This window comes from Castor canadensis, chromosome 1, assembly GCF_047511655.1.
Source record: "Castor canadensis chromosome 1, mCasCan1.hap1v2, whole genome shotgun sequence".
NCBI lineage: Eukaryota > Metazoa > Chordata > Mammalia > Rodentia > Castoridae > Castor > Castor canadensis.
In genome coordinates, this window is record NC_133386.1 from 185,050,336 (window position 1) to 185,068,999 (window position 18,664).

Consider the following 18,664-nt stretch of genomic DNA (forward strand, 5'->3'; position numbering starts at 1 on the left):
GAGAGCCTTCTATTGAAGATACTCCTTATGTAGATTCTCTTCCATGGTGTTGATGAGTTAGTCAACTGGAACAGTAAGACCCATCTGTGGTGGCTGCTTGCTATACAGTATGCATATTTCCCATGTTAATATTTCTTTTTTTCTTCTTTTTTTTTGTTGTATTGTGTGAGGCACATTGTGGCATTTGCAAGTTCTTACATAAAGAAAAGTTATTGCTATTTTAATATTCATTTGTATCCTGCTACTTCATAATACAAATATGTATGTACTTGTGTGGAGAGTGTAAAACTTGACTATGGTTGTGGAATCCAGGAAGTGGGAGAGTTGGCTTTAGAGTCACCCAGAATTGGCCAGATGAAGCATAAGTCACTTTTCTGAAGTCCAACGGCCTCCATGTAGGCAAATCTTGAATAGGAATGTTGCTAGAGCCATTAAATTTTTAAGTCAATCATCATTGATATAAACTAATAATCAGACAAATGCACAAAATGTGAAACAAAACAATATACATACATATATATGTATTTATATATACTATGATTATCTATCTATAATAGTTTTTTCAGAGTGTCATTTTATGTGTGCCTTTGGGGTCCTTTAAGGGATTTTCTTCATTTCTTTTGCTTGTTGCCCTGTGGGTGGAATTCTCCCCATCTTCTGGTTTGGTTAGTGTTGTACATTAGATATTTTTGTTTCTTTTATAGATCTAAAGTTCAATATTTCTCAATTTCTCTTGGTCTCTAACTATCTTCACTTTACATGTTCCTCACCTCATGTTCTAAGCCTTCTGTTTCTCCTTGTATCACATATCTGAGGTACTATATTAGATTTGTTGAGATGCAGGAAAATTGTGGGTGTCTCTAATCCATCACATTGTCTCTTCCTGGGGTGAATCTTTTTTTCTGATGTGTTTCCTTATGAATCTGCTGCATGCCATGGAGATAGAAAACACTGATACTCTAAGTGCCTAGTACTTAGAGTCACCCAGAATTGGCCAGATGGAGCATAAATCACTTTTCTGGAATCCAGGGACCTTCACGTAGGCAAATCTCTAATAGGAACATTGCTAAAGCCATTAAGTTTTTAAGCCAATCATCATAGATATAAACTGATAATCAGACAAATGCACAAGATGTGAAACAGAAACAATTATACTAACTCTGATTTCACTCATGGAAATCATCTCTTTTTCTTATTTATTAATTACATTAATTCAGGAACAGTAAAATTACAGTCTTAGTTGATCTGGTGTTACTCCTTTAGCATCCAGTCCTGTTTGTGTCTCCTAGGCAGGATTGGAGAGGCAACGGGTGGGTGGTGGCCTGTCAGGCCTGCTGGGCGGTGGCCCGCTGGGTCTACGTGTTGGAGGCCTGGTGGACCAGCGGGCCAGAGGGTGGGTGCCAGCCCAGTGGGCCAGTGGATGGTGGTCTGGTGGGATGGTGGACTGGTGGGTCAATGGACAGCAGTCTGGCAGGCCTGCATGGTAGCAGCCTAGAGGGCATGTAGGATGGAGGCCCAGTGGACCTGTAGGATGGAGGCCTGGTGGAGCTGCGGCCCAGCCAGTCTGTGTGGCAGGGGCTTGGCAGGCCTATGGGGTAAGATCCTGGTGGGGCAGTGGCCTGGCTTGCGTCAGCTGGCAGGCCCACAGTGTGGAGGTCCAGGGGGTAGAGACCTGGCTGTTCTTTCAATAAATTGTGGCATGGAGAAGCCTTCCACACGTTAGGGTTCAGGGTGCCTAAATTTCAGCTCTCCCTGGTGCTTTACCTCAGCCAAGTGTGTCTCCAGTGTCTCTGCAAGGTCCCTGACCCATGGAGTGCTGTAATCTGTGTCTGTGTCCCAGTTCCCATCTTGGATCTATGTACTGTGTCTTTTGAATACTTAAAATCATCTATTAATTGGACTGTTTGTTCTTTTTGTTTAATTTTAAATCTCTTTATACACTATGGATATTACTACTTTGTCTAATGAATACTTGAAAATATTTTTCTCACATTTTGTAGGTTTTTATAGAGTTTGGCAATTGTGTCCTTTGCTGTATTTAAACTTTTTCATTTGCTGCAATCTCATTTATGAATTGTTGCTCTTAATATCAAGCAATTAAAATATTTTCAAGAATGTTTCCTGTGCCTATATATTCACGTGTTTTTATCAGGTAGTTGCAAAGTTTTATGTCTTACACTAAGATCATCTATCCAATTTAAATTAATTTTTGTAAAGAGTGTGAGATAGGCCTCTCATTCCATTCTTCTACATGTAGAGATCCAGATATCCAAAAACCATTTGATGAATAGGATATCTTTTCTCCAATGTATATTTTTAGAGCATTTATCAAAAATCAGATGACTATTTCTGTCTGAGTTTATTTCTGGATCTTCTATTCTATTTTTTTGGTCCATGCATCAGTTTCTGTGCCCAAACCATGCTAATACTGTACCTGAGTTTCGTAGTGTAATTTGAAGTTAGCATTAATCTTTTTGTTCATGATTGCTTAGCCATTTAGGTTATTTTGCAGTTCCATATTATTTTTAAGAATAATTTTTATATTTCTGTAAAAATTTACATTGGGATTTTAATGGGAATTGCATTGAATCCATTATTTTATTATTATAGTCATTTTCACTATATTAATTCTGCTGATCCCTGAACATTTGAAGTCTTTCTGACTTCTAGTCTTATCTGTCTTCAATTTCTCATTTCAAAGTTTTAAGTTTTCATTATAGAGGTGTATTTCCCCTCAGTTTTATCCCTGATATTTAATTTTATGAGATGTTAGGACTGTGGTTGTTTCCCTGGTGTGTTCTCAGTCTGTTAGTTATTGGCATAGAGGAAAGTTAATGATGATTTTAAATTTTCATTTGTGTCCTGCTAGTTCACCAAAATGTTTATCAGGTCTAAATATTTATCAGTGAAGTCTTTAGGGTCTTTTATAAATAGGAACATGTTGTCTTCAAATAGGAATAATTTCACTTATTTTTCTATTTGTGCCTCTTTCATTTCTTTTTCTTGCTTATCTTTTCAAGCAACCAACTCTTTGCTTCAATGTTGGCAGTTACTTTCATTTACAGTTCAAATTAAATCATTCCATTCTCTCTTGTGTTTTCAACTTTCCATTGAGAAAGCTGCTGTTATTCTAATATTCTAATTCTTTATAGGTAACAGCATTTCTCTGATGTAGCTTTCAATATTCTCTGCTTGTTCTATATGCCTAATGTTTTAATTATAATATGCCCAGAGAAGTTTTTTTTTTTCTGATCTTGTGTGCTTTGAATTCTAAGAGCTTTCTGAATTTCCTTAATTTCATTGAACATTCTTACAATCATGTTTTTTTTTAAATTCTTTCCCTGAGATTGAATCCACTTCACTCATTACTATAGAGTTGTTGAGTTTTAGAGAAGTGATGTTATATTATTTTTCATATTTCTTGTGTCCCTGCATTAGGATTTGTATATCTGAGGTCAAATTGCTGACTGGAAGTTTCATTCACCTGTAGACCTTCAGTTAAGTTTTGTCAATTCTCAGACAAGATGGTGTAATGTCAGGGTTGAGCTGCTATTTCTTAGTCACTGGACTAGGAATACATGACTCAGTATCTGAGTATTTAGTCATAGGCTCAAGGTACTGGAACTGATCCCCAGAACTCCTGAGATCAAGAAAAACTACATGCAATGTCTTGTAGAGAGATCAGTTGTCCACTTCTGAGCTGCTTTCCCTGTAGGACTTCCCTTCCTTTTATACTAGGGTTCATTGTTGGTTGTAGGGAGCTTCATAATGTGTGCATCATGGATGTTAACACTTGCTCCATAAGCCCTGCTGTTTGTGCACCCAGAGACAGAAAGTTCCCAAAACTAGAAGTTTCTATGTATGTCTCAACAAGTGGAGACAGTTAACAGAGCATTGAGCTTTGCACTCTCGGGGAGAATTGAAGGACAGAGATGCTCTGCCTGCTCTTTTCATTGTTTTCTGAGCCTGCTCAGCATTTCCTTCCCAGTAGTGTCGGGAGGAGTCTGTGGAAACAGTTTGATTCAGAGGATCTAGGCTTGTTGTTCTCAGTCCTGTTTGGCTTCAAGTACAAACAGGTTACAATATCTGGAGGCACGTAACTATGCTTTTGGATTCTGTTCAGAAGTTTACCTCCCTGTGTGTTGGAGGAGGCTTTGGAAATCTTGTGATTTGTATGATTGGGAATTAGGAAATTAATCTCTCCTTTCAACCAACACATTTATCAGGAGAAATACCCAGAAACTGGAGAACAAGGACTACATCGTCCACAGACTTAGGTTTCTGCTTCCATTGTGACTTTCAGATTATAGGATTCAGTCCTAATCTGGGAGGGAGGATTTATAACAACCATGGCCATCACTTCTAGACTCCTCAGTTCTTGAACTTGTCTGCATGGTATTGTTGGGTCTGGAGACCTAAAGCAGATGAGTGAGTATCTCATCCCCCAAGGAGAGCACTATGATTCCTGCATCCTGAGAAGAAGTTATAAATCTTCATTCCTGCATCCTGAAGAAGAGATACAGGGTCTGATAGATGTGCCACACGGCTGATGAGCAAAATGCTGTCAAGATTGTTCCCTCCCCCACAATAAGAGACAAATAGATCAGTTCATTTAAGAAAGCCTGGGAATCCATGGCCAATGAAAAGAGCCCACTTAACCCAGTGTTAAAATGTCCATAAAAGCCCAGCCTTCCCCTGAGCAGCGAGCTACCAATTTCCGGGCTCTGCTTCACTGCTCTGGCTGTAGCCTTTACTTTCTATCTAATAAATCCTGCTTTATATATGGGCTTTGGCTCACAAATCAATCAACTGCCTCAAGAGCCAGTTGTAAAGGACTTACAATTAAAAAGTAGTTTACAACTGCATAGGACAGGGGAATTGGGCTGAGATAAGGGGTTTGGCATGAAATCATTGGACAGAGGATGGCTATCCTGCCTGTATTTGCATTATGGAGTAAAGGTTACCATTATATCTTCTTGTATGATAAGAGCATCAATATGTTTAGAATTTGATATCCATAAGAAGACAAAAGTGATAAAAATAAAACAGATGAGATGTTCTCTACATGTTCATCAATATTTGTAATGGAATGTTCATATATTTACAATGAATATAATTTCTATGGCTAGTTATGAAAGTACCATTATGTAGATTGGATATGCTGGTATCCAAACTGAAGGGCAGAAATATCAGAACTCACAGGCTTTACATCTTGTCAAATACTGAAGTCTTACCTAATAAATTGGTTGAATATGAAGGCTGAAGTTGAACTTCAGATCATCCTTACTCAAAAGCTTTCACCAAACACTCAAATCTGAAAAACAATTATCTACTTGAAGCAGGCTTTGTTGGGGATAGTCTGGGACTGCACCCCCTCTTGGCTCAAGACTCCTCACCCTAGTCCACAGGTGAGAGGAGCGAGGTGGAGGTCTCTCCATCTCCAAATTCAATGTGGTATAAAAATGACATACCCAGCCTTTCTTCTTTTCTTTCCTCACCTTGCAGTATAGGTCACTCCCTTTTCTCAATAAAACTATCTTACCTTACCCCATTCAGTGCTCTGCTTGAGTTTTTCCATTTGAAGCACAAAAACCAGGATCTTCTGATAACAGACTGCCAGTGCCATTAACATATGCATGTCAAAAATACAGATACCATGTACGTACTGGAAAATTCCCAGGGATACGCATTCTTCAGTGAGGATGGACCTGTGCCTATGCTGTCAGTGAGAGGAAGGGAAGAAAAATCATCTCAGGAGGATGTTCTTGAAAATGTTGTCATGAATTTATGGATGAGAATAAAGGAAAGAGGTATTAGTGACCATTCTTGATTGGGCAAATCATTGGAAGCATAAAAACAAAGCAAGTTCACTGATAGAAGAAGTATATAGGATGTTTTAATCAGGTGGAAGGAATTTAGGGACCTGTATTCAAAGCCACTTTCAGTAGGTCAATAGTAGGATTCAGCTCTGAAGCTTCTTGCCAAAAACTGTTGCTTGTTAGAAGTTATCACTAGGGAGTTTATAATCAACAGTGCCCCTTAGTGTGGATTGTTTTTGGCAGCATTCTGAATAATTAAAGCATTGCATCACCTTTGAGACCAAGGGACCATGTTGGAAAGAGATATTGACCATTGTATTTTATCCACCTCTAGGAATGTGCTTTCCCCATCCCTGGTCAGGAGACAGAGACAGGAACTGGAATTCCAAGGGATCTGTGCTTAGGGCAGATCTAAAAACTACCACATTGTCATCATCTCAGTACAGCTTGTGGTCCCACAAAATTGCACCATAGGGAAACACTTGGCATGTGTCTAAAAATCTGTACATCTCAGGAAATTAGTCATTTTGAAGTTTAAAATTATGAACTATGATGAAGATAAACCTTTGTTCAGGCTGTCTTTTTGAATTCTTCACTTTGAGAAATTCCTTATGGGAAAAATATGTGCATTGAGAACCTTCCATTAGGAAGTAACAGGTCCATATAAGACTTGAGAGTCTAGAGGTTAACTTATTTTTGAATTATTTAACAAATTGCTAAGAAAAGACAATACACCTTATTATGATTTATTTTCAAAAAGGATATTTTATTTTACTTTGCTAGACTTATCATCCCAGGTCAACTTCTAGGAAAGAAAAAACTTAACATTCTATACGTTATTCTAAGGTATGTCAATGTTAAGCCCCCAATAATTGGTGCAAGGCATCTTAAATTAATGTAAAAGATAACTTTTATTCATATTCTTCTTCTTAATAGATGTTAAATCATATCCTTAAAATTAACTCTTTTTAGCATATATCTTGGTATTATTTATACCAATAAGTATAAGTAAGTACTTATACAAACCTCAAAGAAAACCACTTCATTCAAAGACATCAATCTTTTCTAGTGCTCAAAATTTTTTCTTCTGTATATGATGCAAATGAATTGACATTTATATTGGTATTAAAAATATAGGCCCAAGATTTTACATCTTACAAATTTATTCATGTATTTAACAAAAACAACAAAAACAAAATTGAACATTCTTTAAATTGACCCTTTTCTCTAGAGTGGAACCTATTACTTGGTTCATAAATTTTCCAGCATTCTTTTTAATCACTGTATGGTTTATACTTTCTGGACTTCTTTTGTAAATGTATGGTGTTGTCCTAGAAAAATGAATATTTTGGTACATTCTACAGAATGTCAATTATATTCCTAGAAGACATGTTTGAAAATTATGAGTGCATGTTCATAATAGTCAAGTATTCAATTCAGAGGAAAATAGATGTACAGATTTTGAAATGAATGCACAATAAAGCAAGCATAACTAAAATTATTCCACAACTATATTCAAAAATTAATACAAATCTTAGTTATTTCCAACAACCTGGAAGCCAACAAGGTTAAAGATTGTGAGCTTAAGTGTTGTATGTAGTACATATTGAGACCCTATCTCTACAAATAAGACAAATAAATTAAACAACAATAAAAAACTTAGTTCATTAATATGGAACGAAAAATAAATAAATTCCTATAATTCTGCCTGAGGTATAGTAAATTACTTAACATTGAAAACCAATTAAAACTATATATATATGTTAGCATATGTATATATAATATACATAATATATTTGTACATGATGAGAATTACTTATTTTTAGAAGCAAGGTAATTATAGACTACAAATTGGGATATTTGTGGTTACTTTTCAGATTCGGCAGAGTATATTAGGAAAACAACAAACAGTAGATTTAACTATGTGCAATATTTTAATGTTTTAGGATTGATGCTACTTTTTTTCTGCTAGTTTCTTTGCTCTGCTTTCTTTTGTATTGGTTCATTTCATATCAGCTCCTATCCACACATTGTAAGACTGTAGAAGAATCAAGCTCAAGTCTGTTCTCTAAGTCACTCTGTTATAGGAAGAAAAAGGATGAGTTTTTTTCAATAACAAACCTAAGTATTAAATTTGTTTCTCACTTGCTACTAGATTCCTGACCTGATCATTACAGACTCAGGGAGATGTTTTCTGATTGACTGCTAAGAGTCATATTCCCATCTTTGGAAGCTAATACTACTCAAACCTTAAGTACTAAATATGAACAAGTTGTGGTTTCCTAAAGGAAAATTGGTTTTCAGTCATCCAAAAAGAAATGGGACTCCTATTAGTTGTAAATTGTCAGCTCCCACTGAGATAGCTTAAAAGTCACCTTAAGTCATCATGAACCAGTGGGATGTATCTGTGAAAGTATTTAAATATCTTTTGACTATAACACCAGGTGTTTTTCAAAGATTGAATTAAATGCATCTTCCTGGTTGACACTGCATTCCATACTACATCACACACAAAAAAGCAAAAACAATAATATTGTTTTTTTACTACATGTACTTAGAAGGACATGTGTGTAGCACAGAGAATAGAATCTGATTCCAGGACACCACACCTCCTTCTCTCCTGATAGGTACTTACAAGTATATTACAGAAACTAGAAAATCTGTTTTCCTAGTACAGAGAGAATAGAACTCTTCCAGCATAAGCCATTTCATCTTTCATCAATGACACTATTTTCCTCCTGTGTCTATCACCCTCTCCACCAACCATTAGCATTTTTCCCAGTATCTTGCATGTGCATGATGTACTTAACATCACCAAACCCTGGTTCAAAGTATGTTAAGTATAAGCTACTTTTACAGCTGAATGGGAAAATCAAAAGTTAGTTTTTGTAATATTCAAGGTGTATATTATTCAAAATATAAGAATAAATTTAGGGAATAATAGTAAACTTTTATTTTACATCATTATATGGTAATAATTCCCTCTAGAAAGCAGAAAGAATTTTCCCCTTGGTATTCTATGGAAAGGGTGCACTAGAAAAGGGATGGACAAATTATACTAATTTAGAGATTCCTCTAACTGGTAAGTGACAGATCTGCATCTTTAGCTCACAAAGTCATTCTTACAGGTTATTCCAATATTTTTTAACAAATTTCTATTTCCTGTAACTATATGATTCCCACATCATATAATATATCCACAGGAAAAAATCAATTACTCAATGTTTCTAAAAGTTTAAATGTTCATGAAGAAATTAAATTCAATGATATATAAACATCAGGAAACTGTTCATCTTTTGAAATTAAGTCACACTTTTAGTAAGCACTGGGGATGTAGAAAGTCATCATTGTTTTGTGTGAAGGGAGATTTGCATTCCGTATGTCACACTTTATCACAATTTCTTGAGATGTTGGAGTGTTGAATAATTCTCAAATCTTTTTACTCCTTGCATGTTACTTAAATGGAGAGAGGAGTGAAAGAGAATGGTTGAGGGGGTGAATACACGCATGATATATTTGATATGTTGGAATAGCCTGTGTAAATGCCATATGTACCCTCACCCATCACAACAATAAAGAAAAATAAATAAATGGTATCATCATGATACAATTTTGTAATTGATCCATATCTGAGATTTAGTTTGAAAATGTGACTAACTAGTTCTCAGAAATGCTAACAGCAGATATGTATATGAGAAAGCTAAATATAATATATTTATACCTTATAAGAAAAGCATAAAATAGTACTTTATGTAAATATATTTCTAAATTTACATACATATACATATATATGTAAATTAATACATGTATATTATATATGGTGAAAGAAAATATGCTACATACATTGTATAGGCAATTCTGAAAATAATTTTAGTAAAAATGTTTCTTTTCCTTAACATTTGTTCTTGCTCAACCTCTTTCAACTTATAATGTTATCTACCTTTACTCTTCCACAATGCTTCTCTTTTTTGGTTAGTGCTGGGCACTGATGGCTCATATCTGTAATCTGAGTTATTTAAGATGCTGAGATTGGAAGGATCATGGTTTGAGGTTAGCCAGGGGTACAGTAGTTTGTGAGATCCCATCTCAATGGAAAAAATATGTGTGTTGTGGCATGTCTGTCATGCCAGAGATGATGGGACAAGTAAAATAGAAGGGTCATGGTTTAGGCCAGCCTGGAATAAAAGCAAGACCCTATTTCCAAAATAAATAGAGCAGAAAGGACTAAAGATATGTCTCAAGCAGTAGAGCCTCTGCCATACAAGAGCAAAGCCCTGAGTTCAAACTACAGTAGTAGTGCTTCTCTCCCTCTCTCTCTCTCTCTCTCTCTCTCTCTCTCTCTCTCTTCCTCTCCCTCTCTCTCTTTATATACATATGAATTTCAGGAAGTTAAGGCAACTAACTCAAAACACTGGTACTTGAATTGAATTAGGTGAAGAACTCCAACCTTTAGGCCAGGCAGCTTCTTAGATTCACTCTTAGCAAGATAGCAGGAGTTACGGTATGCAACTACAGTGAGGAGCTCAGGTGAGTAGTTTATGTCACACTTTAACTTACGCTTTGGAGCAGAGGTTGTATGGAGTAACCTATTTTTCTTTCTATAGAAAACAATACATGCTACATATTAATAGAGTGTAGAGATTTTCTCAAATATAGAAGTCTAGTGTAACTGAATTAGGGAAGTGTGAGATCTTTAAGATAGAATCCTAAGAAGCAGTGAAGCTTCTCACTGGTCCTGTACAGTACGATGTAGAAGCATGGAAGGAGTCATCTGACTAGATTTCCACTCTCATCAATCCCTACCTTCTGTGTGCTTTCATTTCATCTTTTCTCTGTTTCCTCCAACACAAAATATTGTCTGTTTTGACCACCATAGCCATCCTAAAATTGTTTTTTCTTGTTAGAAGCGTAGACACAAAATATGTCCTCTATCATTGGTGGTGTTTGCTTCAGACTATTGAAAACTATTTTTGTTTCTGATTTCTTTGGCAACCTGATGAAAATTCTTATGAATCTGGAAAAACTCAACCAAACCATGCATTAGCTGAAGGATATGAAAAACGTCAAGACTTCTCCTCGCATACCTTATGGGTTATTGATCCATGTGCTACAACAACAGCAGATTCTTAAGGTGATTATTTTGCATCCATTTGACTCCCACTGTCTTTCATGCCAGTGTAAAGCAGTACGGAGCACTTCTTCTACACGAGGTCATGGAGGCGAGTTGTCAAGTTTTTTTTGTCTCTCAGACCTTTTTTTGTTTTTAAATTAGGATAATATTTGTCTGTCATTCACAATACATAGAAGCTTTCAGTAAATTAGTGATGTGAATATGTTTTATAATTAGAATACTGAAATTATCAGATAAATATGTATCAATTTTATACTGAAGAAAGAATGTCTAATTTTATAATTCTTGCTAAACACCTAAGTATAGAAGACATAGCATTTGGTGCAGTAATGAATATTATTCTGATAACATCTACATTTCCAAAATTCTTTTCTAGGAAGGAAGTTAAAAGAAACATATTCATAATTGCATTTAAGTAATTATATGCAACAGTATAACAAAAATATCTTTAGAGAGAAGCACACACATTTTCCTCATCGAAAGGTGATCATTTAAGGCTTCTGGGAGGAGGTTTCTCTGCAGTTGTGTCTTGAAGATTCAAGATTGTTGGAGTAGCTAGAAATAAAAAGAATTCCAGAGAAGATGGTGGCTGTTGACTAAAACTGATCATTATATATTTGACCAAGACCAAAATCCCTTTCCAAATTAATTAAATCATATGTATTTGAAATTCTTAATTCATATAAAATTATGTGTCCTTATACATGAGAAAAACAAGCTTGTTCTAGTAATTGAAACTGAATGTGGTTGATAACTTCCAAACCAAAGAGTGGTTAAAAGTATGAGCAATTGAAGGTAAAAGGATCTTTTCCATTATCATGCCCTCCCAGGCCTATCACATTTTCAAGGACAGATATTTCATGTTAGATTTCTCTTTCCAATGTGAAAAGGAAAGGGTGAGTTTATTCTAGTGATTAAGACATCAACTCAGAAGCATTCTAGTTTGAGATCCTTGCAAAGATAACAGCGTCTAAAGGGGTAATTTTACCAGATGTTTTCCTAGAAGTATATTCACTTCGGAAGAAAGCAAGGTATATTTCTAGTCCATTGAAGAGAATAAAATTTGCTAAGAGAGAGGAAGAAATACATAATATAAGGAAAATTTAGGGGTCCATTTTATCTATCATTTCCTATATTTTCCTATTCTTTGACCAGCTCACAATTTTCAACACAAGCTACTGAAAGTGTAGATGGGATTGGGGAGGAACATAATGGACTAAGTATGTACTCTAGATTGTATTGAAATAAATTGTACAGCAGTTTGTATATTTGCTGGTGTAGATGTAGTTTCAAGCCTCATATTGACAAGAAGTTTCTGGAGAAAAATTTGTTCTTGAAAATGAATACTATGGTAATATTATTGTAAAATAATATGAAAATAGTTAACCAAAAGAAGTGACATTTAAAAACTGAATAATCATTTCTTATAGAACAAAAACAAATTGAATGAAAAAGTTATTTATTGTCTACCTGGTATCTCTCTTCTCTAAAACTTCTACTCTGTCTCAAAATCATGTGGTTTTCATATATTTAGGTTATAAAACTCAGCTAGGGATTACTACCATGATCTGATCCTATATCACCTGCCTGGTGACTTCTCACAAAACCACAATACTTTTATGTCATATAAAATAAACCTTTATTATGAAAACATGAGCAACTGAGTAATAATATCCCCATTATCTTTTAATTAAATGTAGTCAACTGATTCTGACTGGTCTAAGAAATACTCCTAATAAAATCAAGAAAATTAGAAATGGGAATATTTAAAATATTACTAGCTACTGAATAACATTCATCTCAGTTAATTTGCATATTTCGGTACTAAATATCTTAAGGGTACCTCAAAGGAGCAGCAGATTATTTGGAGGCTACTTGTATTTTTTCCCCTTTTCAAGCTGAAATATTTCAGAGGAACTTTTCAAAGTACAGATGTCATGTATATATAAACAATATATTTGTATTAATATGCATAATGGTTTGTAATATATATAAAATACGATAGATGGAATTTATGTGTGGTAGTTGTGTGAAATTCCAAGGCAGTCCAATATATCCTAAATATTAAGTGATATGTCTTTGAAACAAGGGCTTTAATGTTTGTGGAATATGACAAATGTCAATATTAACATTTTAATTTTGCATTCATTGAATTGGTTGAGTTAAAAAGAATCATGCCAAAGCTAAAAAGGGTTTGTATTTGAAGAATGTTATGAGGAAGAATCACATTCATAAGCTTATTTGAGACTCATGATAACCAACAAATTGGTCATTAAAATTGAGGAACAATTGTTGAAGTGACTTACTGAGAAACCACAGACAGAATGTCCTTAATGAGAAATATTCATTTTGCTTAACATATCTAATAACACTGCATAGCATAGCATGAATTATTTCCTTTGTTTTTGCAGATAAACTGTTTTGCACTTGCCCTTTCTCATTCATGTAACCATGAAACTAAATAATAATGTGACTGAGTTCATTCTACTTGGGTTAACACAGGACCCATTTAGGAAGAAAATAGTGGTTGTTGTGGTTTTGCTTTTCTATTTGGGAATGTTGTTGGGGAATGTGCTGATTATTACTACCATCAAGACCAGCAAGGCCCTTGGGAGTCCAGTGTATTTCTTCCTTTTCCATTTATCCTTATCTGATACCTGCTTCTCTACTTCTATAGCACCTAGAATGATTGTGGATGCCTTTTTGAAGAAGGCCACTATTTCTTTCAGTGAGTGCATAATCCAAGTCTTCACATTCCATTTCTTTGGCTGCCTGGAGATCTTCATCCTCATCCTTATGGCTGCTGACCGCTATGTGGCCATCTGTAAGCCCCTGCACTACATGACCATCATGAGTCACCGGTTCTGTGGTGTGTTGGTGGCCATGGCCTGGGTGGGATCCTGTGTACATTCTTTAACTCAAATTTTTCTGGCACTGAGTTTGCCTTTCTGTGGTCCCAATGTGATTGATCACTATTTCTGTGACTTGCAGCCCCTGTTGAATCTTGCCTGCTCAGACACTTATGTGGTCAATCTCCTTCTTGTGTCAAATAGTGGGGCCATTTGTACAGTGAGTTTTGTCATGCTGATGATCTCCTATGCTATTATCCTGCATTCCCTGCGAAACCACAGTGCCGAAGGGAAGAGAAAAGCCCTCTCCACATGCATCTCCCACATCATCGTGGTCATCTTCTTCTTCGGACCTTGCATATTTATATACACCCGTCCTGCAACCACCTTCCCCATGGATAAGTTAATAGCTGTGTTTTATACACTTGGAACACCTTTGCTCAACCCTCTGATTTATACTCTGAGGAATTCAGAAGTGAGAAATGCCATGAAGAAATTGTGGAGGAGGTAATTGATCTCAGATGAAATAACATGAGTGAAGGTCTTACATTCTTTTTCAAAGTTTGAATTTACCTATAAGAAGTCAATAGAGAATATTATCATTAAGTTATTTGCTTAAAGGTAACAATATCTTAGGATCAAAGAATTTCTACTTCCTTCAAGAATAAACTCACTGATGTTGTGTCAATTTTATGCTGAGAGACAGAATGAGGTACAAACAGGTGTGTTAGGCCCGTTTCCTTTGATGTTCACTGCTCTGTCTTAGCCTCTCTAGCCTACCTAGTGTCATGTATGATTTTGGTCTGTGATTTTTCCTTCCTTCTTCTTGTTGACTTTGGGATTTTTCTTCTAATAGTTCCCCATCTACCTACCCACAACTTATACCCAGATGTGGTCATATTTTCCCTCTTTCAAACAATTTCATTTATTAGACACTTTGATACATCACATCTTATGATCAACTTAACTGTTCTTCTTCGGAAGAAAGAACCAGATTCAAATAATTGTAGATGATTCCTATTGTAAGAGACAGGATACATACTTTAGACCATCTTATTTCCAGTTTTGACCAATACTCTGAAAACTTAATATTTTACCCAGATCTTTCTAGAACAGTTAGGAAACATGGAGAGAAAATTCACCCTCTAAGAGTTATTTGTCTTAAGAAGGCTCTGATCTCAAAATTTGGGTTGCAGTTATATAATAATTTTTCAAATAAAATTTACATTTTGCTTCTAATTTGATCCTTTGTTATATTATGGGAGTGTAAGATTTATCTTGAATCTATAACAAAGTTTTATTACAAGCATATATGCCTACAGTTAAGGTAGAGACATTCATTTGGGCTGGAAATGAAGGCTCATAATTCACCAATCATATCAGGTAACCTGTCACACAAGTTTTCACCCTGATAGGATAAATACCTTTTAAAAGCTGCATTAATTGTGCAGCTAGAATTCAGGTCTGTGAAGAGTGGGATGCTCTCCTCAGAATTCAGTATATTCATGGAGCACTGAAACTCTATTTGATATATGACATGGGGTTCACCATTTGGGTAACATACATCGTTCTGAGATTCAAGGGCTCAAATTAGAATGTCCCCTATTATTACCAGTCTCAGCAATATACTTCTACAGTCTTTAACTTCACAAAGCATGCAGGTCCTGATTTCTGGGGAGGAGAACATATCTGCCTGGGACAAAGTAGGAACCAACATATTGTCCTCCTTATACAAGTGAACCAAAAGGAACAAAGGGTTTGTGTCCATTGGGTCCTTGATTCTAATTATTGTGATTAGTGAGGATTGCTATTGTCAATAAAGACATAGATTGTTTCATAACACAGAATTTAGTGCATTACGTTTAAGCCCTTATACACAATATGTGTAAAGACAATTGTAGCAAGAGTAGCCCAGTAAAAACAAAACAATTAATGAGTTGAACTCTTGTGGATAAAGACCAACTAAACTGCTGGATAAAGCTGAGAGAAATCTAGTATGGGAGGTAAAGAGGATGATATGTCTTCAAATTGCTACAAAGATAAGGAAATTATCTTTATTCTGAGTGCTTCCTCAGGACTATCTCAGAAACAATGACTTGTCACAATATAAATGGATTCTCAGTTACAGTCTCTCAATCTTTTCACCATATGATACAGTGCAAACACAGGATCCTCCCACATTCACCTCATTTTCTCACATTGCCACTTGCTTTATCCTTCTGTGAGAATAACAAATTTCCAGCATGATCTCCATTATATCTGCTGTGGGGAGAGCATTCAGGTCCAATATGACCTGACCGTGAAGTTTCATTTCTAGGTGATAAGAGTCAGGCTAGTTTTTCTGTAAATGAGAAAATTATGCAACAATATTTATACCATTTCTTCCTGTGAATATAGGTACCCTATAAAATAGAGATTATATGCAGATATAGGCATAAAATTATTTTAATAGAAAAAATTCCTAAGTAATCATGAAAGGCATTTATTTCTTTAAAAGGGGATGGAATATTACTACATTTTTTTTACTTTGTACATTTTTGAACTGTTTGAGTTTTTAAAATATGTGCATGTGGTAGTTTGTACTTTCATGAAAACAAGTCAACACACATTTCATTATATATTTTTATTTTCTTCTTGTGTCATTGAACTATGAAAAAAGTAATAAATCTATCAAATTAGAATAAATGCAAAATTTAGAATTTCTGTTAAGCTTGAAAAGCTAATCAAAATATATTTCTTCTGCTTTCTAAATTGTATTTTATTGTCATAAAATACAAAATTATATGTCCTTTGACAGTGAGATAAGAGTGAGAGAGGATTTACCACAAAGATTTTCCACACATACTTGGAAACAGGGAAGGTTTTGCGTACTGTACTTATGGGGATGGGATTGTAGCCATCTGAGTAGAGACAGGGAAAAACATCAAACTAGCTCAACTGAAAGAATCCATAGATGCTGAAAAGTTAAGAGCATCCAGTATGGATAACTTAGAGTGAAACACATTGAATTATGAACCAATTATTTTATTTCCCCAAACTATTTTCCACATAACCAGATGACCCTTCTCTGCACTATCTTGTGAAATATTTTAGGCTTACTCATATGAGAAATTTGGCTAAAGGATATCTGGCATTACCACAGAGGACAGTGCAGAAATGTTCTACAGTATTCCAAGGGTTAAGTGAAAATTTCTCTCACAGCTCCCACATGGTCAGCAGCCAGCACATGCTACAACTTATCAATTCCTTGACAGTATGAATATAGTGCGAGAAGTAATATATTATCAATATATGACTTGATGGCACATAAAATAAACATGGAAATACATTAACTCATATCACAAATTGGAGATTCCAAATAATAGTTTTATTTCTCAGCTTTAAATATAAATTGATAAGTTAAGCTTTCATTTGGGATGGCAGGACCAGTGAATCCCACCTATAAGGAAAGAGGGATGTCTTGTATATAAGTTTAGTTTCATGATCTACTTTCCTTAACAATTCAGTTCTCATTTTAACTTGCAAATTTAAAAACCTATAGTTGGCCAAATTTTTCATTTTTCTTTATCTTCCAAAGGTTACTGGTCATCTATTGATAACTAATTTTATAATAATACTTCATAGTATTGGATTCTTTATTGTGGTATTATTGACATTTTAAGAGTCATGTGCCTTCATATTTCTTGTGTTTTTTTCATTGAGACTCATCCACGGTTGCACAAGTATTTGGTTGAAGGTTCTAATCTCCCATGTTCTAGCAGTTGAAGTATTCACAATGTTGAGGCAAAATTAAGTGGTGTCAATTCTTGGTGGTGTTTCTCACCCCTGGAGAAGGTTAAAGTTAGAGTCAAACAGTTGTTCACTGTGCTCAATACACTGGTCTGAGCCCCTGCTGCACTCAGGGAGAAAAAGTCATTTGGGTTGATTGACACAATACTATTCAAATACAATAACCACTAATTAAGAGCAATCACTATTAAATCTCCAGTAAACTTCAGGCAACAAGGTGCAAAGATAGTTTTTCATGAACTAAGAATCGCTGGCTAATATGGACAGTGATGAAAAGAAGATAGGAGGAAAATGTTATACTAGTGAGTAGTGCAAAATATCAAGTGAAATAATAACGGAAAGAAGGAAGGCTAAGGTAAACAGAAGAGCAGAATGAGCAGGAAGAAGGAAAAGAAAATATATAGCCAAAATTATATGGAGAAAGAAAGAAGAAAGAGTAAAAACTATGACAATAAAAATATTGTAGACAGGACCATAAAAAATAGAAATTGCAACTTTGTAGCTATGCCATCTGATTTTTGACAAAGGCACCAAAACATACCATGAAGAAAAGAAAGTCTATTCAATAAATGTAGGGAAAATTGGATATCAGCATGCAGAAAACTGAAACAAGATCCATGTCTTTCACCCTGCATAATAATCAACTGAAAAGTGGATTAAGGACCTTAATATCAGAACTGGAAGCTTGAGCTAGTGTAGGACAGAGCAAGGAATTCACTGGAATTAATAGGAATAGGTCCTGACTTCCTAAATAGAACTCAAATGGCTCAGCAACTCACCACAAGGATTGACAAATTGGACTACATGAAATTAAAAGCTTCTGTACAACAAAAGAAATGGTCACCAAATTGAAGGGACTGCCCATAGAATGGGAGTAGATTTTGGCAGCTATAAATCTGATGAGGTATTAATAACCAGAATATGCAGGGAGCTCAGAAAATTAAACTCTCCAAAAATCGATCATCCAATGAGGCAATGAGCCAACAAACTAAACAGAGCTTTTTCAAAGGAAGAAGTCCAAATGGCCAAAAAATACATGAAGAAATGTTCAACATCCGTGACAGTAAAGGGAAAGG

At 35.3% G+C, this 18,664-nt stretch overlaps 1 protein-coding gene across 1 annotated transcript; it reads left to right on the forward strand.

The window, feature by feature from the left end:
• The first annotated feature begins 13,401 nt into the window (after positions 1-13,401).
• LOC109702199 (olfactory receptor 4C16-like) lies at positions 13,402-14,310 on the forward strand. Its single transcript, XM_020187611.2, has one exon. The coding sequence runs from the start codon at positions 13,402-13,404 to the stop codon at positions 14,308-14,310; it is 909 nt and encodes a 302-aa protein (XP_020043200.2).
• Positions 14,311-18,664: the final 4,354 nt, after the last annotated feature.